General features: G+C 42.9%; 3 protein-coding genes across 6 annotated transcripts in view; 2 read left to right on the forward strand and 1 right to left on the reverse strand.

The window, feature by feature from the left end:
- Positions 1–2561: 2561 nt before the first annotated feature.
- Positions 2562–8031, reverse strand: LOC135497390 (putative methyltransferase DDB_G0268948). Of its 4 annotated transcripts, none has more exons than XM_064787258.1 (6): positions 7758–8031; positions 7254–7414; positions 6692–6902; positions 5159–5268; positions 3961–4098; positions 2562–3530 (listed from the first exon to the last, which is right to left on the reverse strand). In XM_064787258.1, exons 1-6 carry the CDS (start codon positions 7860–7862, stop codon positions 3428–3430), a joined length of 828 nt encoding a protein of 275 aa, XP_064643328.1. In that variant the 5' UTR covers positions 7863–8031; the 3' UTR covers positions 2562–3427. The 4 variants fall into 4 exon arrangements, with proteins under 4 accessions (XP_064643328.1, XP_064643326.1, XP_064643330.1 ...); XM_064787256.1 differs by lacking the exon at positions 5159–5268 and adding an exon at positions 5318–5427; XM_064787260.1 differs by lacking the exon at positions 5159–5268 and adding an exon at positions 5849–5949 and having other exon boundaries at positions 7758–8030.
- Positions 8032–8315: 284 nt separating this feature from the next.
- On the forward strand, positions 8316–18184 carry LOC135497389 (dolichyl-diphosphooligosaccharide--protein glycosyltransferase 48 kDa subunit-like). Its single transcript, XM_064787255.1, has 9 exons — positions 8316–8490; positions 11143–11253; positions 11570–11656; positions 11788–11891; positions 12114–12305; positions 12526–12819; positions 13372–13492; positions 16902–17008; positions 17535–18184. Exons 1-9 carry the CDS (start codon positions 8346–8348, stop codon positions 17691–17693), a joined length of 1320 nt encoding a protein of 439 aa, XP_064643325.1. The 5' UTR covers positions 8316–8345; the 3' UTR covers positions 17694–18184.
- A 2519-nt stretch (positions 18185–20703) lies between these two features.
- LOC135497239 (high affinity cationic amino acid transporter 1-like) overlaps positions 20704–23540 on the forward strand; it is a 42295-nt gene continuing 39458 nt past the window's right edge. The window contains exon 1 of the mRNA XM_064787002.1: positions 20704–21049. The gene's annotated coding sequence lies outside the window, so the exon portion shown is untranslated. The remainder of the gene's footprint in view (positions 21050–23540) is intronic.

A 23540-nucleotide genomic window follows, 5' to 3' on the forward strand; every position in this document is an offset into this window, starting at 1 on the left:
CAGACTGTTGCAATATTTCCTGCTGTACCAGGAAAGACCCCCTAGGGCCTGACATAAAGACATTGTCACAACCAATTTCTGCCAGACCAAATGGACAGGCGGTTGCAACCTGCCCTGCTCTACACGATGTCACAGAAAATGATATGTGGAGCCTCAAGGGCCAGGCAAGAAGACATAGTCACAAGATATATATGTGCTGACCCAATGGACGGACTGTTGCAATCATCCTTGCTATATGAGGTCTCAGAAAAGGATCATTAGAGCCTAGAGGACAAGGCATCAATCAAGACGTTGTCGCACTCTCAATTTCACTCCTGCTATAGGCCATGCCCTTTACAGGATGGCTCAGAAAATAGGTTTTTAGAGCCTCGAGGGCTTGGAGACAGCGTCACGACCAATATTTGCCCACAAAACGAGCAGAATGCTTCAATCTGCCCTGCTATACTGGATGTCTCAGAAAAGAGCCTGCATGGCCTGACAGAGAGACATTGTCACAGCCAATATCTTTCCGACCAAATGGACAGGAAGTTGCAACCTGCCCTGCTATATTGGATGTTTCAGAAAATGATCGGTGGGGCCTCAAATGCCAGGCATGAAGACCTAGTCACAACATATATATGTGCTGACCAAACGGATGGACTGTCGCAATCATCCTTGCTATACTGGATGTCTCAGAAAAGAGCCCACATGGTCAGACATGAAGACATTGTCACAACTAATTGCACTCCAGCCAAAATGGACAGACTGTTGCAATATTTCCTGCTGTACCAGATGTCTCAGGAAAGAGCCCCTAGGGCCTGACATAGACATTGTCACAACCAATCTCTGCCAGTCCAAATGGACAGGCGGTTGCAACTTGCCCTGCTCTACACGATGTCACAGAAAATGATATGTGGAGCCTCAAGGGCCAGGCATAAAGACATAGTCACAACATATCTATGTGCTGACCAAATGGACGGACTGTTGCAATCATCCTTATATGAGATATCTCAAAAATGATCTGTGGAGCCTAAAGGGCCAGGCATGAAGACACAGTCACAACATACCTATGTGCTGACCAAATGGACGGACTGTTGCAATCATCCTTATACGGGATGTCTCAAAAATGACCTTTGGAGCATCAAGGGCCAGGCATGAAGACTAGTCACATTGACATGTCTATGAGGGCAAGGCATGAAGACGTTTTCATACTCTCCATTTCACTAGTATCCATAGCCGCTTGCAATTGCCCGTGCCATTTATAGGATGACTCAGAAAAGGTCTTTAGAGCCTAGATGGCTTGAAGACAATCTTACAACCAGTTACCTCTGCCCGACCAAATGGACAGACTCTTGAAATCTGCTCTGCTATACTGGATGTCTTAGCAAAGAGCCCCTATGGCCTGACATGAAGACATTGTCAGAACCAATCTCTGCCCGGGCGACATGAACAGACTGTTGCAATCTGGATGTCTCAAGGGCCAGGGACATACTGTAACTATCATTCTTGCTATATATAGGATGTCATAGAAACGACATCTAGTGCCCTGAGGACAAGATATCAAGACGTTGTCACACTCTCCAGTTTAATAGCATACACAGCAACTAGCAATAGGCCATACCATGTACAGAATGTATCAGAAAAAGGTCTTTAAAGCCTCAATAGCTTGAAGACACTGTCACAACCAATTGATGTAGAACCTGCTCTGGCCTGACATGGACGAGACATTTTCACAACCATAATCTCTGCCTGACAGAAATTGGTCTCGAGGACCTCAAGGGTCTGAAGAAACGTCACAATCAGTCTTAGCCCACGAAATGAAAAGTTCTGCAATCTGCGCTGCTAAACTGGATGTCTCAGAAAAGAGCCTCTATGGTCTGACACGGAGACACTGTCACAACCAATCTCTTCCCGATCAAATAAATGGACAAACCAGTCACACTCTTTATTCCATTAGTTCACACAGCAACATGCAATACGCCTTGCCCTGTACAGGATGTCTCAGATCAGAAAAAGGTATTGAAGACATAGTCACAACCAATCTCTTCCCGACCATATAGACAGACTCTTGCACAGCATGAAGACATAGTCACAACACATCTATGTTCTGACGAAATAAACAGTAACAAAATAGTCCTTGCTCTAAAGGATGTCACAGAAAACGATTTGTAGAGCCTCCAGGGATGAAGACATAGTCACAACATTTTTACTGACCAAATGGAAAGATTGTTGCAATCTTCCTCGTCATACAGATTGTCTCAGAAGAAAGGTCGATAGAGCCTGAAGACATTGTCACAACAATCACAAGACTGTTGCAATCTTCCTCGTCATACAGGATGTCTCAGAAGAAAGGTCGATAGAGCCTGAAGACATCGTCACAACCAATCACATCTATGTTCTGACCAAATAAACAATGGTGTAATCTTCCTTGCTATACAGGACGTCACAGAAAAGGATCTGTAGCGCCTTGAGAGCCAGGCATCAAAATATTAAAGGTTTTGTTGAGAAAATACAGAAGTTGAGTACAATTGCTGGCTTTCCATATATTCATTCATAATCACTGAACTAACAAGTCAAGTCCATTATACTTTAATCATTTATTCCCATTAATACATGTAATAGCACCAACATTTCGTACAATAACAGCATATTTCCTGAGGAAACTACACAGGTCTAGCATATAGGTTTAACACTGGTTGGTACACACATCATGGACTTGTTTATGTGATCAATACCATCCCCTATCTTGGCAATCAGTTCACAGGCACTTGGAAGTAAGAGGTCAATGGCTCCCCCACTCGACTGATGAACACACCTCTACTGTCAGTGTGTGTGTATTTGTCAGTCGAGTGGGCTATCGATCTCTTATTTCCTTGTGATCAGTTCTCCTAAAAGGAATGAAACAATGTTCAAGAAGTGATATGCAATTGGACACAGTTGTTAAACTAGGGTTACAGACAACTTACTAAGTTATCTCCTCAAGGCCTTCTCTCATTTAGTAAATTACATTGGAGCGTTAGGACTTGACGCCAACATTCAAGGGGTACGCTGTTCGTAATAACTGGTGGTCCAGGAAAATAGAAATGCAGCTGTACACAATGCCATAGTGAAGTTATCATGCTTGCAAATTTGCTGAAACTTGGTATTCATAGTATTTGTATGATGTCTACACAATGTTAATGTTGATCAGTATGTGTTCATCCCATTAGAAATTTTCAAATTCAATTGCAGATTTTGAATTTTTAACCAACGACGTAGGCCTTTAATGCTGACGCCGGAAATCAACTTTCAGAGCACGATTTACATGTATTGAATTTGTAACGGCATGAAAGGAATGTGAAATTACCCACTGTAATTACTGGAGGGTCAAAACAAAAATGACTGACCAAGAATTTAAGTCAATGTTCCTGATTGTCCCAAACACATATATTCTGAGCTCGCACTGTTTTCAGCCTTCATCTGGTTTTCTCGACATCAGAAGGAAGACTGGATACCTCATTGTCACCGGAGTGTTACTGCCCATTTCTGGGTCACCTAGGGCTGTCAATAACCTGGAAGAGCAAGAGCAAATTGATGTAGTTTTTATTCCTTTCCATCAAAGTCTGGCCCTTGAATTAAGGGAGCTTTAGGTGCAACTCAGCCAATCACTTTCAGCAAATAAAATGGCTGGGATGAGCTATGAGGTCTTATCAGTAAATCCCTTCAATTTGGACCAGTACACATCCTTAAGTGGGGCTTATGTGAATATCTGTTTGTATGAGAATAAGTCATCAAGTCGGGGAAGGCTGTGGTTCTGAATTTTAACTCCGAACAGTGCAAACAACAAAAGGACTGAAGATAAGTTGGAACCAAATGTTTTTCTTAATCTTTACAGAGGATAATTTTGTTAGCTTAAATTTCTCCTATAGTTTGACTGAAAGTTTTTCTTTCTTCACAATATTCTGATTTATAAGTTACAGAAAGGACTTTCCTTCAACTTACTTGTCTTTGAATTGTCGTGTGAGGAAATCTAAGTCGGTTGGGTTCTTCTTCAGGTAGGTCTGGTAACTTGACCAACTCGTCAGATAGCCAATGATCCAATCCACCGTCACAGGCAATTCAAAGTGTAGAGAATCCACCCTGTAAAAGAAAATGACTTTATAATGACATACAGTGGAAGATCCCTCAACAGATCGGACAACACTCTATCAAGGACGCTAGGTTTTGTTCCAAATTGGATGCTTCCACTCAATTTGACCTCTCTAATCAGGACACCTCTCTATCATTCCAGGACTGCATTAGTCAGTCCCGAGGGTGTCCATAGTAGAGAGGTTAACTGTACTCTGATATACAGTAGAACCTCTCTATTAAAGACACCCTCGGGACTGACAAATGCTGTCCTCAATAGAGAGGTGTCCTGATAAGAGAGGTCAAATTCAATGGAAACAACCAATTTGGGACCAAACCTAGTGTCCTTAATAGAGAGGTGTCTGCTAAGGGAGGTTCCACTGTATATCTTTGTTGATGGAGCAGCGAGGTGTGTACATTTTCAAGGCTCATGTAAATATCGTAACGAGAACGCCGACTGCTGATGATGTAAATTGCTTAAAAACGCAGTACGAGCTAAAAAGCTAAAGGTAAAGTTAACTCTTTCCCTCCCATGACTGTATATTCACGGTCATTTTACCGATTGCGGCTGAATCCCAATAGACCTCCGATAAGCAGCCAAATCATCTGAGCATTACTGACCGGTACCCATTTACACCCGGGTGGAGTATCAAAGGCATGTCAGACAAAGAGACCAGCCTAGAGCCTCACATCTGAAGTGGGGGTCAAACAGGGCAGTCGGAGCCACAACACTACTGCCAGAAAACGGAGCCCTTGAGCACTAAGGTTGGGACGTATTGGGTCAAAGCATTGGGAAAAACTTTGAACACAAAGCAACACCACTAATAGAACTGTTTGATTTTACAGATGAACCACCAAATTATTGCCAAATTTTTGGGAGATTACAAAATTTCTTACAGTTTTTCCAATCACAAAATATTTTCTTGTGAGTTTGGTTTTCACAAGTTGAGGTTAATTGCAATATTGCAAAAAACAAAACACCATTAGGCAGTTAACAGTACATGCGGGTCACTTCGACATTGTAAATATGATTTTTGTTTTTGTCTTGCTGTAATTGATTTTTGAAACAAACCTCATATTTTCAGAATATGGTTCTTTTTGACACCTAAATCTGTTATAGTGAATAGAGCGTCTTTCATCACTGGCACACCCGTCTTCTCTCCGGTATAAGTTTGTCTGGAACTGAAATAAAGAGGGGTAGGGACTGAAGCTAGAAGGGACTCGGACAAACCTTGTGCTCGAAGGGTATGGCATTTCAACATCTTTGTAACGGGTGTCAATTTTCGTGATGCGCTTAACATAGTCTGACCCCTCATGCCCTAAAATGAACTTTCTCCTGAACTGCAAAAAAAGAGAGACCGACCCATGGACCGAAATTAGAAAACTGATAAATAATAGTTGGGACTCAACAAATGGTGGGCTCAGAGGGTATGGCATTTCATCATCCCTGTACCAGGTATCAATCAATGTGTGCCGCTCTATATTGTGTGTCGTCTAGCCTTCCAATTTGCTCCGAAACTGAAATAAAAAAGAGACCAATTCTGGAACTGGAATTAGAAAACGCAGGAGGGACAATACCAAAAGCGGCTGCAACAAACCTTTGGCTCGCTGGGTATGGCATTTTATGATCCCTGTAACAGTTGTCATTTTTCATCCGCCGTTCATCCCAGGCAAAGCCACCATCACCCTGTAACTTTGCCCGCAACTGCAAATAAGAAGACACGTCTTTCATTCTCACAGAATTTTTAGTTTTTGAACAAACCTTTTGGTATCTGGATATGCAACTTTTTTATCCTTGAATTTGTCATCAACGATTCTGCGTCTTTCATCCCAGAATCCTTCACGGTGATAGAACTCGTGGAGCTGTAACAAAAGGGACCAGGTTCTAAAAGGTGAAATGGGCCAAAATATATCCAGATTGATGTTTTTACTTGTTGGTACAATCTGAATGGGGTATTGTGTGTTGTTAGTGAGGCATTCTTGGAAAACAGGTTAAAAATGCAGGCTCATATAAAGAAAGAATAAATAAGTACAGGAAAATCAAGATTTTAACTGGGATTTCAATCACAGATCAGTGGTTTGAATTCCAGTCAAGGCACCATATTTTACTGTACTTTTAGGCCGACACCAAATGTAGCATATTTCACAATAAGAATAAATGGAAACTTAAAGTATACAAACATTCTTAACCTCAAATAGGATAAGAGACACTTAATCTGAGAGAGATGATGCAATGCTCTTGTGAGAACTATGATTAGAAGTTTGTAAGTGTCTGGCAAAATTTATCGATCGGTCTGACACAAAAACTATTTCCTTTTGTCAGGTTCGATTGGGTTAAAACATTGATGCCTAATCTATTGTATGAAGTACTCCTCGATAGATAGCTAATACCAGACACTAAAGATTTTTGTTGAATACATTTTCACAATCATTCATTGAAGTGTAAAATAAAAGTGTTGGACGCCCTTCCAATTTTGAAACTTGCCCAGAGGCGCTATGAAAGACCTGTTTATCGAAAGCAAGTTCAAGAATCTAGGTACACCTTGTATTTTAGTATAGCCATGAAAGCTGTCTTTTTTTTAATGTCACGTGATGATCAGCCTACCTCAGCCAAGAGTTGTGATGCAGCCTCTGTCTTGTCTCCATAAACAATACTTGGCACGGTGTATCCATAGATAGCAAGACAACCATTTGGTCGGAGTATTCGGTCCACTTCCGCATAGAACTTATCGAAGTCGAACCAATGGGCCGCCTGTGCTGCTGTGACGAGGTCAACCGAGTTATCATCACACGGAATGCTGGAGTCCATTCCAACCCTAAAGAAGATGACGTACAGTAGAACCTCCCTATTAAGGACACTCTCAGGACTGACAAATGCTGTCCTTAACAGAGAGGTGTCCTGATAAGAGTGGTCAAATTAAATGGAAACAACCAACTTGGGACCAAAACGAGTGTCGTTAATAGAGAGGGTGTCCTGAATAGACCAACGAGAATGTCATTGTAACACAGGTGTCCGCTAAGAAATGTTCTGCTGCATCACGTGTGCTGCACTACTACAGTACTAGTATAAAACCACAAGGAGCGCGCAAAATTTAACCTTAAGTTTCGGCACTAAAGATATTGCGATATAACTGCCTTCTAAGGAACTCTATTGGTGAAAAACTTACTTGTAAGTCACATTCGATATCTTCTCATTCTTATTGGCCTCTTCTATCTGCGCCTCACTGACGTCTGCCCCCGTCACCTGCTGGAACGACCCCGCCAGATACTGGGTGCTCTGCCCCGTTCCACATCCAACGTCTACTGCATGTCTGTAGGGAGGAGGATGCTGCCAGAAGATATAGAATGGACTATTAGATAATATGCCTACTGGTAAGCCAAGGGGAACTAAAGTTCTTTTTTAGGATCAAAGAGAACCTGCTTAACTAAGACAAAGAGACTAAAGTACTTCCCTCATTTCTGACAGGAAACACAGTTAATACAGTCTACCGAGGGTGTGGTTAGTTGGTTGCCATAGGTACACTGCCACGCTTGCGTGCAGGGTGTCACAGGCAGTGCCACTTGCCAGTGCCGTGTACACGTATTACTAGTATTACATGTATTAGTATAGGGAATACATTGATTGAATCAGGTCAAATTTTTGGCGACTTCAAGCACTGAATTAAGCTCACCTTCTCCCCAAGGAAGTCAAGAATGGTCTTGAGTAATTCGGCAGGATAAGAGGGTCTGAATTTGCTGTAAGATGCAGCATGATTTGAGCCCCTGAACAAGTTCATAATTCACGAACAGTTAGCCTAGTTCAACACTTCCGGGTAGGTGGCAGCATATGTCCAAATTGGGCAAAACAATCAAGTTTGATGTGTTTGCAAAGAAGAGGTGGCAACAGTGTAAATTAGCTCCGGATCAACTATAATTGTGTCTATTTTGCAAGGGAATGGTGCTTTTGCATTGACAAATTATTGGCAGCGCCCCACACGATAATTTGCTGAACTAAAGCCTGCCAAAGCCTGCCCACGTTGGCCGAATTTGATTGGTCAGTGACCGGTTTACTCAGCAGGTGGTTTTTAGCCAACCTCTATACAAATAATCTTTAATATATTTCAGTGCAATACGGATGTTACCCAATAAAAAGTACTGAAATATTGACATGATGATGAAGTATGTGTGCTGTAGCTATGAATAGCATCATTAATTGAGAAAAATTAGTATATCTTTTTGTCAGGGTCCCAAAGCCGCATCACATTACTCCGCATTTAAAGATGGCAGCCACCGCTATGAAGCTCGCCGGTTTTCTCGCCTTTTGCTCACTTTTCGCAGCAACTTACGCTGCTGGCAAAACTCTAGTATTGGTTCACAATTGGTCAATCAGAGAGACACATTCCATCTTCTTCAGATCACTCAGAGGTGAGCTATTTCCCGTCAATTCGCCGATTTTCTGATCCATTTTTGAGAATTTGGCAGCGACGCCTAGCGGGCGCACTGTGAAGTAATGCAGCGGTCAATGTAAACCCTGACACCCCCCTGGTCAGGCGTTCGACACTTTATCACCATTTTTGAAATTTCAATGCGCCCAGGGATCGACCCTTTTGCACCCAGGGTGGTGCAGACATGCACCAGAACTTCACCACCCTAGGTTGGTTGCACAGGTCAGGGCTTCGACTGTTCTTCACCATACTACAATCAAGATGTATGGTGCTGCTCCCCAATTTCGCGAAAACCCGTTTTTTCCCGTTTTCTCGCGCGTCACTTCGTTTCCAGAGAAGAAATTTTCTGATTTTTTATTTTCATTTCGTTCCGCAAAGAAAGCGCCCAAAATGCGTCCTAAACAGGCAAGCAATTCTCTAATTACGTTCAAAACACTGGGTCAATACCTAGGATCATGCACACTACACAGAAACACAACAATCAGTCGCGCATGCGCAATACCGGCGAAAATGGGGGAGCCGCTTCGGATTTGTTTTGGTCTGCATCGATCTTTCAGTGAGCGATTTCAAGATTAATTCACGCTTAAAACATCCACGCAGCACCCCAGATATTTCGTTATTGATCTCAAATTTCGTAATGAATAAGCTTTTGCGTGTATGGAATCGCTGGAAGCTAGTAAATCTGCACTTAGTGATAAGACCTGCGAAAACTGGCTCCTACATGATACAGACCGGGGGAGCTGGCGGTACGTACCCATATGTCTTTGCGGTAGTCTCGCGCGTACCGGATATAACCTATCAAGCTTTTCTCCTTCAGAGAAATACTGCGTTGCGCTCAACTGCCAATTATGCATTAGTCTGGTGGACACGAGGTTGGCCTTAAACTTGCTTGAAATCGAAAATTTGGACAACACACGTGTACTACAGCGCAAACGGCAGCATTCTGACGTATAGAAACATGTGGTCTGATTCTATTTTTACTTGTCACTAAGTGATCACGCGTCCAACCTCGTATGCAGGGTAATGTGGCTTTCTCATTGGTCGAACGTTAATTTTGTTCACAGCCTTTTATAAGGCACTTGAGCGCAACGCAGTATTTCTCTGAAGGTGAAAAGCTTGATGGGTTATATCCGGTACGCGCGAGACTACCACAAAGACTTATGGGTACGTACCGCCAGCTCCCCCGGTCTGTACATCTTGATTGTAGTATTGAGAAGACAGACACGTAAGTCAGGATATCACCATATTAATAAAAACAGAAAAAAAAGAATGTGTTAAAGAGAACAACAATAAAAACAATCCTATTGCCCCAACTAATTTTTTTGTCAAAGTCAGTCTTTGAAAGGAGACAATAATAAAACAAAAACAACTCGAGGAGGTTTTTGAGTGCGCAGAACACGCGAGTGATGGTATTCGGCCTGAGAAATCACAGACCATCACAAGTGTGTTCTGCGCACTTACACAAATCACACGAGAGTTCTTTTATGATTATCATATACCAGTCCAAGTTGTTCGCCAAAAAAGGCAATTCAGTGCTCAAAATCTGTGAAAAATTGCCCGCTGCCGGCAACCATGACATCACGTCATGAAACATGACGTTGTTCCACTGGTGACACAACTTCGTCGATGCCTGGCAGGCGGGCGACGCGTATCGGGAAATTCGTGGCCATCCCCGCCATCTTGCCTGTAATAGTGATATTATGATAATGAGGTGATCTGATGGTGATACGCCGTCGTTGGCCGGGCAAGATTCCTGATCGCCAGACGTTCACCACCAAGGAAAAAGCCATGCGCCACGCATGCGACACAGCTAATTCTCCTGATGTCCAGGCTGTCGACAATTTTTCACCGACATCTTTTCAGCTTATCGCCATGACATCGTCGTTTGAAAAAAAATCCTTCGCTCAGACATCGACGCTACATCGACGTCGATGTAGCGTCGATCCCTGACCAGGGGGTGTCGGGTTTACATTGACCGCTGCATAAATTAAATGAGAGATTTTGCCTTTGCTCTTGACCTAACCTGCCCCACCTGACTTCTTCGCCCATGTCATCATGCGGCGAGCTCCGTCTAGCTAAGCCTAAGGCAGCTGCATATATAGCAATAGCAAAATAACCACTAAAAAAAGTAAATTTCCCAATTTGCTGCCCTTAATAAATTATTAAAAAATAATGAAACATTGCGAATCATCCTTATAATGTGGTGATGACGACTCCCGACCCGGGTCACGGCATGCCAGAGTCCCTCGCTCGCTTGTTGGCTTACTCCCAGTCCCACTCTCTCTCAGTCTCGACAAGTTCTGATGAATTCGGACAATGCCTAGAGACATGGTGATCATTTGACGGAACGAGTTTACAATCCCCGATCACACCCCAAAAAAAGGTCATCGGTTGACTAACCAAGCACCACTGTTCAATGGATTTATAGTTGAATGCGATCAAACTACGTCATTTCCGATCGGGGATTCTAAAGTTTAGCCCATTTGACTTGTTAAAGGTGAAATGCATGACTGGTCATTGCCAAAACAAACTTCTTCGAATTCGTCTATGATGCCAGACAATGCCTCTCAAGCCATTGGTAAGGTGTCCCTTATGTGGTCAACCCTTAAAACCTTAAAAATTTGTTTTTCAGATCGAGGTTTTGACCTGACCTTCAAGACAGCAGATGACTCGTCCCTTGCCCTCGTAAAGTATGGTGAATTTCTGTATGACCATCTCGTCATCTTCGCCCCATCTGTAGAAGGTAAGCTACTCTCTCTCCGGTCAATCATCATGCAGAGTTGTCCTCTGTGCTTTTTTCTGCGAGCGTAAACACCTTGACAGATTCATGGAGTTGGCAATCTGAGAAACATCCAGATCCACAAAATGGCCAAAGTATTGTTCTGAGAACGTCTGAGAACATTGTCAGTATGTCACCTTTAGTTTGCTAAGAAGATTTTGTTTCCCTGCCCCAGTTGGTCTTTTGATCAAACTAGTAGGATTGTACATGTATACTTGTTGTATTGTATTGTAATGAGAAATTGCATTCCATGTGTTCTATTTCATGCGTTTTATTTCAGAGTTTGGCGGGTCCATTGATGTCGCCGCTATCACCAACTTCATTGATGGAGGCGGAAATGTGCTTGTGGCTGCTAGTTCTGCTGTCGGTAAGTTTTTCAACAACTTGAAGGTTATTAGCACTTGGCAGTCAGTGGTCAAGGCTTGAATCAAGTTGGCACTGTCTCAATTTCCGTTAAAAAAAGATTGTCTGTTCTCAAAGAAACTCTTCTCATTTTAGGTGAGCCCATTCGCGAACTTGGGAGCGAGTGTGGTGTGGAATTCGATGAGGAAAAGACCGCAGTGATTGATCATCTCAACTATGACACCTCGGACCAAGGAAAGGTAAGATTGATGCATAAAAATCATACGCGAAGATCTAGTTTTGATTATTAGTTCTACAGCGTAACTGTTGAGACTCGCTAAAACTCTTTCTTTCATATCATATTTGGGTGGTGAAGAGTGACACTAACTCTTTGTATCACATCATATTTTAAAGGTAAAGAGCGGTCCTTCTGTCCAGGCTGTGCATTAGTGAGCTATATTTACTGTTCTGTTATTTTCCAGCACACATTGATTGTCGCCGACCCAGACAACCTTATCGACTCTGACATGATTGTTGGTAAGAAGAGGAATGTCAGTCCTCTGTTATTCAGGGGCGTTGGCATGACTGCTGACTCTGACAACCCGCTGGTCCTTAACGTCCTTCACGCGTCCTCCACAGCTTATTCCTTCAACCCGGACAAGACCATCGACGATGTAAGTTAATGACTAGACCATTGAGGATGTAAGTTAATGACTAAAGTCATGTTGCACAGTCTTTCATATGAGATGTGAAACCTCGGTTCCCTGCATCTGGGAAATCCAGCTTTGTCAATGTGCTGCTCTCTTTCCTGCATCTTAATTGCAAAACTACCAACACAGAAATCTTATAGTGTCCTCGTGACGAGCAATAATATTCATGTCTTTCTATTTCCAGTACCCTCATGCTGTTGGGAAGAACACCCTCCTAATCTCAGCACTCCAGGCCCGTAACAACGCCCGAGTGGTTTTCATAGGATCACTCGAGTTCTTCAGTGACGAATTCTTCACCGCTGAGGTCCAGAATGCCAACGGTGGCAGCAAATTCTCGCGCTCCGGTAACCAGGATCTTGCTACAAGCCTGTCCCAGTGGGTCTTCAAGGAGAAGGGCGTGCTTCGTGTCGGGAAGGTGTCTCATACCAGACAGGGGGAGAACAACACCCCTCAGGCTTACACGGTCATGGAGAATGTGGTAGGTTATCCAGTGTTGATGAAGGGATTGTCAGTATTTGAGACTTGTACCAGTAATGCCACCTCTTGAATAATATCATCGATATGGTCTTTTCATATTGCAACATTTGAATGCTAACATTGTTTACCTTCGCAACACAATAGAAACAATCACCTCCTACATGTATTAGTACAGTGACTTGGTCAAGTGCTATTGGTACTGTTACTTTCAACCACTGTGGTATTGCCCAATAAAACTAGGCCAGGAATAAAATCCTGATCTCAATGGCCTAGTAGTGAAGGCGTCCGCCTCGTGAATGGAAGGTCAAAGGCTTGAGGGGCAATGCAGCCGGTTGGTCAGCTGCCAGCTACTCGGAGCTAGTTGAATATATGACACAAACTGCCTTCTTGCCAGGCGCCTGGCATTAGAGATTGGAGTTTGGAGGTAAAGAGTCTCGCGGGCCAAAGCTGGCTGGCCCTATCATCAGGGGTGACATTATAATAAACAAACTTTACTTACTATAACTGCTTCCTCAAAGACATGTAATACAGCTATTCTCTCTTCTGTTTCTAGCATTACACCATCCACATTGAACAGATCAAGGAAGGGAAATGGGTCCCGTTTGATGGCACCGATGTCCAGCTGGAGCTTGTCAGGATTGACCCCTTTGTACGAACAACAATGAAGCGCAAAAGTAAGTGAAAGTATCATATTGCCCACAACACTGAGTAAAAAACATTAACATTTGGTCCGTCTGATATGTGGTTGGTTCAGCAAGTTCATGTAGTTGATAAGGTATCATCTTTCCACTTGTCCACACATTGAGGGGCCATCCATTTATCAGTAGGTATGCTCTGAGGCAAAGGGGTCTGTGAATTTTCGAATGCATGCAGACACTAATATATTTATCTCCGCTAAATTCCTTTATTCCGAACCATAACCTGTTTACCCTGAGGTTATAAGGTTTCCAACAGGAGGGTACATCAGTTGTGTATGATCTTCGGTGTCTGTCCGTCCTCATCGGCAGATCCCATCCTCTGCATACACAACACAGTTTCATTATATTTCTCATTCAGAAAATTGTTATTCCTCTTTTCCGAACCATAACCTGTTTACCCTGAGGTTATGAGGTTTCCAACAGGAGGATTCATCAGTGGTGTGTGATCTTCGGTGTCTGTCCGTCCTCATCGGCAGATCCCATCCTCTGCGTACACAACACAGTTTCATTATAAATTTCTTATCTAAAAAGCGTGTCATTGAATAGTACCCTGTACCCCATAACCTGTTTGCAGTCGTCCTCTTTTCCATACTATGACCAACTTACCGGCGTGGTCTTGGCTTCTAATGGAGGATACATCAGTGGTGTATGATCTTCGGTGTCTGTCCGTCCTCATCGGCAGATCCCATCCTCTGCATACACAGCATCGCGTGTCATTGAATAGTACCCTGTACCCCATAACCTGTTTGCAGTCGTCCTCTTTTCCATACTATGACCAACTACCAGTGTGGTCTTGGCTTCTAACGGAGGATACATCAGTGGTGTATGATCTTCGGTGTCTGTTTGTCATCATCGGCTGATCCCATCCTCTGCATACACAACACAGTTTCATTATATTTCTCATTCAGAAAATTGTTATTCCTCTTTTCCGAACCATAACCTGTTTGCAGTTGTCCTCTTTTCCATACTATGACCAACTACCAGTGTGGTCTTGGCTTCTAATGGAGGATACATCAGTGGTGTATGATCTTCGGTGTCTGTCCACCCTCATCGGCAGATCCCATCCTCTGCATACACAACACAGTATCATTATAAATTTCTTATTCAAAAAGTTGTGCATTCCTCTTTTCCGAACCATAACCTGTTTGCCCTGAGGTCATAAGGTTTCCAACAGGAGGATACATCAGTGGTGTATGATCTTCGGTGTCTGTCCGTCCCCATCAGCAGATCCCATCCTCTGCATACACAACACAGTTTCATTATATTTCTCATTCAGAAAATTGTTATTCCTCTTTTCCGAACCATAACCTGTTTACCCTGAGGTTATGAGGTTTCCAACAGGAGGATACATCAGTGGTGTATGATCTTCGGTGTCTGTCCGTCCTCATCGACAGATCCCATCCTCTGCATACCCAACACAGTTTCGTTATATTTCTCATTCAGAAAATTGTTATTCCTCTTTTCCGAACCATAACCTGTTTACCCTGAGGTCATAAGGTTTCCAACAGGAGGATACATCAGTGGTGTATGATCTTCGGTGTCTGTCCATCCTCATCGACAGATCCCATCCTCTGCATACACAACACAGTATCATTATAAATTTCTTATTCAAAAAGTGGTGCATTCCTCTTTTCCGAACCATAACCTGTTTACCCTGAGGTCATAAGGTTTCCAACAGGAGGATACATTAATGGTGTATGATCTTCGGTGTCTGTCCGCCCTCATCGACAGATCCCATCCTCTGCATACACAACACTGTTTCATTATAAAATTTTTATTTAAAAAGTTGTTATTCCTCTTTTCCTAACCATAACCTGTTTCCAACCTGTTTGCATTCGTCCTCTTTTCCATACTATGACCAACTACCAGTGTGGTCATGGCTTCTAATGGAGGTACATCAGTGGTGTATGATCTTCGGTGTCTGTCCGCCCTCATCGACAGATCCCATCCTCTGCATACACAACACAGTATCATTATAAATTTCTTGTTCAAAAAGTTGTGAATTCCTCTTTTCCGAACCATTACCTGTTTACCCTGAGGTTATAAGGTTTCCAACAGGAGGATACATCAGTGGTGTATGATCTTCGGTGTCTGTCCGTCCTCATCGGCAGATCCCATCCTCTGCGTACACAACATTGCGTGTCATTGAATAGTACTCGTCTAATAACCCTTTCACTCGCCATCTTCTAAGTGCAGATCCCTCTTGTCTGCTATATCACGGCCAACTCTGTATGGTCCTGGTTTTTCACAAGAGGATACATGAACGTGTATGTTCTTCAGTGGCAGTTGCCTATTCTGCAACTTTCACTTTCTTCGTACACTACATGTTGAAATCAGAATGTTTTCCGCTAGAAATATACGAAAGTGTTCGATGAAGTTTTTCCCTCTTTTCCATACCTTGACCAACTACCAGTGTGGTCATGGCTTCTAATGGAGGATACATCAGTGGTGTATGATCTTCGGTGTCTGTCTGTCCTCATCGGCAGATCCCATCCTCTGCATACACAACACAGTTTCATTATAAATTTCTTATCTAAAAAGTTGTGAATTCCTCTTTTCCGAACCATAACCTGTGTACCCTGAGGTTATAAGGTTTCCAACAGGAGGATACATAAATAGTGTATGATCTTCGGTGTCTGTCCGTCCTCATCGGCAGATCCCATCCTCTGCATACACAACACAGTTTCATTATAAATTTCTTATCTTAAAAGTTGTAAATTCCTCTTTTCCGAACCATAACCTGTTTATCCTTAGGTTATAAGGTTTCCAACAGGAGGATACATAAATAGTGTATGATCTTCGGTGTCTGTCCGTCCTCATCGGCAGATCCCATCCTCTGCGTACACAACACAGTTTCATTATAAATTTCTTATCTAAAAAGTTGTGAATTCCTCTTTTCCGAACCATAACCTTTTTACCCTGAGGTTATAAGGTTTCCAACAGGAGGATACATAAACAGTGTATGATCTTCGGTGTCTGTCCGTCCTCATCGGCAGATCCCATCCTCTGCGTACACAACACAGTTTCATTATAAATTTCTTATCTAAAAAGTTGTGAATTCCTCTTTTCCGAACCATAACCTTTTTATCCTTAGGTTATAAGGTTTCCAACAGGAGGATACATAAATAGTATATGATCTTCGGTGTCTGTCTGTTTTCATCGGCAGATCCCATCCTCTGCGTACACAACACAGTTGGATTATATTCCATTTTCGGAAAATTATGATTTCCTCTTTTTAGAACCATAACCTGTTACCACGAGATTATAGGTTTCCAAAAGGAGGATCTTGGGTGTCTCTCTCCCCATTGGCAGATCCCATACACAACTTCTTTACTGATATGTAAAGAAAAGCTCTAACAAAAACAATATTTCTAATGTTTTTCAGATGGTGTGTTCTCAGCCAAGTTCAAACTTCCCGACGTTTATGGCGTTTATCAATTCAGAGTTGACTATCGTAGGATTGGATTCACACATCTCTTCAGCACCACTCAGGTAAGTGTAGTCCACAGTCTAATGTATATTTGGTGTTGTAAAGCCAACTCGCTCAGTGGAAATCATGGAGAATCATTGTTTCATACATGTTGAGCCCAAAAGAGTTGCTACTCCCCTGGCTCTACAACAAGCACTTGTCACTTTCTCACAGACAAAATCTGGCCCGAAATTGCCTTCAATATCATTAAAAAATGAACGCCTTGTCTATGTCCTTGCTAACTAATCCAACTTTTCCACACAGATGCATGCTGTCCCAAACCGACGCAGTCACTATGATGACAATAATTTCGTGGAATAGTAACTGTACAAGTAGCTGCATATCCTCATGTACATTGTATTATCTCTCAATGCATGCGTGCTGTGATGATGTGACGTTGTACATGTCAGACGATGAGGTCTTAGTATAAGCTCTGGGTAGCATGTTGAATTCCTGGTGCTAGGCCTATTGCCTTTCAGATTTTTAGAAAGCCACAATCTGCCAGTCTGGACTTACTTCCAAACTAATGATCTCGGTCCTCTCTTCCAGATGTCGGTACACCCCCTACAGCATACTCAGTACGCCCGCTTTATTCCGGCAGCCTTTCCTTACTACACCAGCTCATTCTCGATGATGGTGGGCGTGTTTGTTTTCTCGCTTGTGTTCCTGCATTTCCGGGAGGAAAACAAAGAGAAGAAGGACCAATAATGGCGGAGGTGTCGTCAGCAGATACAAACGATGTCACCTGTTATATGCTTGTTAGTTGGGGACAGATTGAAGACAGGGTTAGAACACAAAGAGAGAGGAATAATTCTCATTCCCAGTCAGAATCCTGCCATATTGTTAGTGAAGTCATGTCATACTTTATGTCTGTAGTCTGTGGGGAACAAATTGTAAAGAAGAACAAGGCTGGGTTAAAATTCAAAGAGAGAGAGATAGATAATATTTCCAGTCTGAATAGGGCCTTTCAAAATATGTCACTAGAGAATATTGCCATGGAAAATGGGCTGTTGCATGATATGCAACTTTTGCATATAAAGAACTGTACATGTACAGAAAAATTTGGTGCCATTTTCTCTGAGATTATATATATAAAATATCGATATATATCATGTGGTCCAGAGGACGTTTTCTGTACTTACGATTGACACATTTTGTATCTGTTGAGGACATTAATAAATCCTTTCTATGCAAGTAAATTGTTTTGTTCGGAGCTATTCTGGCCTTGTTATTGGATACTGCCTCTCCCAAACTTCATGTGGTTACCACATGAAGTTTAGGAGAGGAGAGTTCCCAGGGCCTGTCAGGAGAAATATCCACTTGAGCTCCAGTCACTCCCGTGGGGTACTTTACGGGAGCTATCTAAAAACCACTCCAGAGGGATATTTCATGGAAGACTGTTAAAGTAATAGTTTCTTGTCATACATGCACTCATTTTGGTCTTTGTAGTTTTCTATATCATTAATCAGATTATTATCATTTAATGATTACCATTGAAACTTCTTGAGTGTTGTGTGATTGTTAATCTGCATGTGTTAACCACATTAACCTTTTTTTTATAAGGTCTCCCTCAAGTCAAACCACTCTCACCACTCACTCTGGTCTTATTGTATTAGGCCTATAATAAGGTGTCACTGATCTGATAAATGTATCAGGTTATGGGCAGGGAGTCAAAAATCTTTCTTTAACTAGGTAAAGTCATCAAAAACTGGCCCCAAGATAGGCCCTACAGCAGCAGCTGTGTGGAAAATTGTCTGCTCCAAATTGGAACGATTTTTGACAATTTCTAGAAAAACAACTGTCATCTGTTTCTGATAAAACACAGTGGGTTGCACTCAACAACGGGAAGAGCCATGCTGTGCTATTTTTAGACAAAACTGACCCGTCTCACAGGGTTACAAATAGCCACCCAATGCAACAATTTAGCGGGAAAAGATCGTTGATAGACTGTGCGGTCTGGGAAAGTTAGCAAATAGTCCTGATATTTAAGTAAATATCTCCTTAGTGGAAAGGAATCAGCTCTCCTACTATATTTCATTGGAAAGAGTATCCTGTCTGGGACACAAACGAATAAAAATGATGTAAAATAAGCTGCAGATTTTTGAAATATGAGCTGCATATTGAAACGATCTCTCGATAGATGAAATGTTAAAGTCGGGGGGGGGGGGGGGGGGATCGTCTGCGGCATGCTCTGGCAAAGTTCTACTTCGGGTGATCAGATGGATTTCGAAATACATGTGTACCAAATGGGAAGTTCAGTTGGCCAGAGAGGTTTTCATTCCTTCCCCTCTCCCTTTTTAAAACATATTGGTTGAATAAAAATTGCGCTGACGGGGGTTTTTGCGGGCGCTATCAATCACGCCGGGCAAAACTTTTACGGGCGTTTACGGGCGCCCATCTCCTGACAGGCTGGAACCTCCCTTGGCAGACATCTCTCAAGGACACTCGTTTTGGTCCCAAAGTGGTGGTTTCCATTCAATTTGACCTCTATTAAAGACTCTCTGTTCGGAGGCTTGCCATAATAGAAAGGTTCGAGTCCACTGTATTTGCAAGATTAACCGCATTCAGGAAGACCGGTGCAAATGACGTCTTGGTGACCATCAACAAAGGGGAGGCAAAGGCAATATGGATGACCTGCTTTTGGAGCCCTTCACACAGTCCCCTTTATGGCAGTGTCTAGCCTAGCTGGTGGTGGCAGTGTAGCACGTAGCTGTCCGGATTGGTAATGACAATCTCTTCTCATTATATCATTGTTACAATGTCTGAACGCTGATCGGGTTGTCACACCAAGTGGTACGCGTGTCCGCCTTGCAGTGCTGAGTCGTTCAACGATTGTCTTTGTAGTGTTGCCTTATTGAAACAGATGGAGTTAGCTGCTTCCGGCCTGCACAATGACATAAGCCTTTACCTCTTCCCCACCTCCGATTGCCCGGCGGGGAGGTTTTGAGACGAGAACAAAGTCCTGCATGCTATGTCTGTGTCTTCTTGTAGCGACCAGTTGTTTGTTGCTTGCTTCAAAGTTAACAACAAGGCTTCAAATCGGGTTTAATCTAGTTTTGTTCAGCTCGTAACAGAACACACGTCCGGACGCAGCTCGTCCCGTCTCCTCGTTCGGCGGTGGAGGCTATGACATCGTACGTACATAACACTCAGTTCGTCACGTTCTACTCCAGCGTCGTTGATATGATGTTCGCCTTTTAAGTAGTCTTGCTCAAACATTTTATAGTTAGATACATGTACAGAACATGACAAAAGACGCATTCCGAGACATGTTTGTATATACTCCGATTTAACACCACATGGTCTCGGCCGGGGGGGGGGGGGCATAGTGTCAATATAGCCTGGTTGATGGGTATGTTATGTGATCGTGTGATATTAACCATGCCAGGGGTTTTTCGAATTAAAAATGCCGTACACCAAGAACACTGATTGCCATTTTAGTTAGTGGCGTAGAGGAGTTTTTGCAAATCCCCGCCCCGTGAACGCTTATATCATTGTTCAACCTCATAACAATGTCGAACAATGAGGTAGGCGTTCACGTTGTCGTTTCGGGGGCTTATAGGCTGTTGTTGCCATATGAGTAAAACATCAGTTAGAAGAAAGAAAGAAAAGAAGGATTTTTGTCGCCGGGATTTTAGTCGCCAGGACCACGGTTACAGTTACACCCCAATCACATGCTTTGAATATGAAGCCATCGATCCGACCTCGTCCCCGAGCCAATAAATCAAGAGCATTCTTGCAAGATGTGTAGACTGGCTTCAATCACATTAGGAAATAACAAACTTCTGGAGCAAAAATTGGAATACTTTCAGTGAATTATCCATACATTTTGGGTGTCCGAGTAAAATTTGAAGGATATTTTTTCATTTTCGGCTGAAACACGTTTTCTCTAACCTCGGGTCGTGGACAATATCGCGGGTTTCCGTAAGCGATTCTGTTCCCGCGTCTGTCCTCAGTGTATTGAACGCTGGATTAGCTTGAGATAGCTGTAGCATGCCTCAGCTAGTGCATGGAAAGTTAAATCCCGCAGCATCGGATTGAGTCGGTTGTTACAGTACAGTAAGGTAGGGATAATCGCTTTAATATAAACTCGCCGTCTAACTTTGTGTTAGTGTCAAGTCGATAGCACGTTGAGTTCTTTCCTGTTTGGTTACAATATTGTGTGAGGTACCGCCCCTGCTAACAATACCATATGGTTGGGAGGCGGAGAACTTCAAGACTCTGCTCTGATTGCATTAGACGTCTCTAAAAGCATTTTTGCATTTTGCATTTGTCATTTGTCGTTTCGATTTCATCGACATCATTTTGAGTTGTCGGCATTGGTTTTGGTATAGTTCTGGCAAGCGTAGCAGTTGCGAAAAGATTCTGCCATATGGACGGTCAAGCCCATTCGAGGAAGCATGCCGGTGTGGTGGAAAAATATGTCTACGGATATAGTGTGTCCAGGGAACAAAGGAGTCTCCATTTCCCACGTTTGGTCTCTGAGGTGTTGCGGCAGAACCGCGCTTTATTTAGTTATCATTACGGTATACAACAGGGAATGACACTTTTTGTCCAGGGGCGACACCGATGCCAAAGAAACGGCGTATCCTCTATTCTATTAAGTGGATGACACCCCCACCCCCACACACACACCACATTTAAGGGGGGGGGCTCAGTGCTCGAATTACTAATATTCTTAAACGCTCTCCTCTCCATGCGATTGCCATCTGCCATCTTGCCATTGACCCCCTTTCTCGGAGAATTTGTTAGAAATTACTTTTTTGACAGATTTATTCCACCTCATTTTCCTTATTCATTTTTCGTTTTCTCGGGGATTTTAGTTTTGAAAACAAAATGACCCTCTTCCCCTAGAAAACTGGAAGGCGCACGCGGCCCCTAAGGTAGCTGACTTGGGGGCCTAGGATGACATAGAATACGGGGCATGGCTGTGAAGACCAGTGACCCGGCCAATGGTAAAAAGTTCAAGTAAATGGATGCAATAACAAATAGACCGCTGCTTTTAAAACAACTTGGCACTTGGGTGATAATATATACTTCACACTCTCTCCCTCTAGCATGCAATTTTTTGTGAATTATTAAATAATGAAGTACTTACTTAATACGAGGGACCTGTTTCATAAAACTTATTAACAGACTTCCTTCAAGGTACCATAAAGGAAGGATATAACGTCTATTTAAAGCTGCGTATTTAAAAAAGCGTTTCATAACTCGTTTTTACTATGCCATTACATTAAATTTAACAGGCCTGCCATTAATAAATGATTGTATGGTGTACCTCATTGGTGAAAAAAAACTAAACTTGAACGCAGAGTGATTTATTGTGTTGAGATTCGTAATACATGATCAGGCCGTGGCAAAATGTGTAAATTTCAGTGTCTTTGGTTCCTATACACTATATGAATGTCCTTTCGACAAACGAAACTTCCTTTCCATGCATTAACTCTGTGCCGGGAAGATGGCCAAGAGACAGCTATCTCGCAATTGGACTGATACTGATTTGATGTTTTAGTGGTGTTCTACTCAGAACTCAATTACAAGCTGGCGAATTTGATTGCCGTCTCGAGGAGGAAAGTCATCATCCCCTGCGTCATCATCAGAGTCCTCGTCATCATCGTCATCGTCATCTGATTCCTCCACTAAGAGCAATCTATCCCGGACAGCAATGTTGTGGAGCAGGCAGCAGGACTGAATAATAATGCTTGCCTTTTGTGGTGTGTATTGAATCTCCTTGCGGAGGCATCTGAACCGTTGCTTTAGGAGACCGTTGCAACGTTCTATGATGCATCTGGCTCTTATTTGCATCCGCTGGAATGCCCTTTCCTGTCTGGTTTGAGCACTGGCAAGAGGTGTCAGAAGCCATCTCTTGCAAAGATACCCTGAGTCTCCCAACATCCAACCATTCGGTGGATTGTTTTCAAACGCCTGGCCAAGGGCTGAACTGTGGAGAACGAAGGCGTCATGAGACCCTCCTGGAAAACGTGCCACACAGTTATTATGATCATATCCTAATCACAAACTAGCATGGCATTAATGCTGTGGTATCCTTTCCGATTGATATTATACACGTTTTCGTTGATGTGAGGCTTGCGTATACGACAAGGGGTCCCATCGAGCGATCCAATTACTCTTGGAAAACCTGTGTTATCAAAAAATTTGGTTTTGACCTTCTGGAGGTCCCTCTCGAAGTGAACGTGTTGGTCAATGCATGCAGCAAACGCTGATGACACAGCGCCAATACACCTCGATGTTGTCGCAATGCTCACATGGTGAATATCACCGATACTAGATTGTTCATGCCAGGTTATATCGTAATGCTATACGCAATGATACTGGGGGGGGGGGGGGGGGGGGGGATGCTTCAACTCCTCTCACAGCTAACGACAAAAATCAAAAACATATGTTCTTCGGGAAAAGATATCTCTTGATGAATAAATCTCTCACGGAATCCAGCGGATTCAATCGATCCCTGAATACCCGTTCTCGTCGAAGATTTCGCCTATTCCGTTCCTGAATTAAGCGCAACATGATTCCACGTCTACCCTGGACGAAGTC

The sequence above is a fragment of the Lineus longissimus genome, chromosome 12 (genome assembly GCF_910592395.1).
Source record: "Lineus longissimus chromosome 12, tnLinLong1.2, whole genome shotgun sequence".
Lineage (NCBI taxonomy): Eukaryota > Metazoa > Nemertea > Pilidiophora > Heteronemertea > Lineidae > Lineus > Lineus longissimus.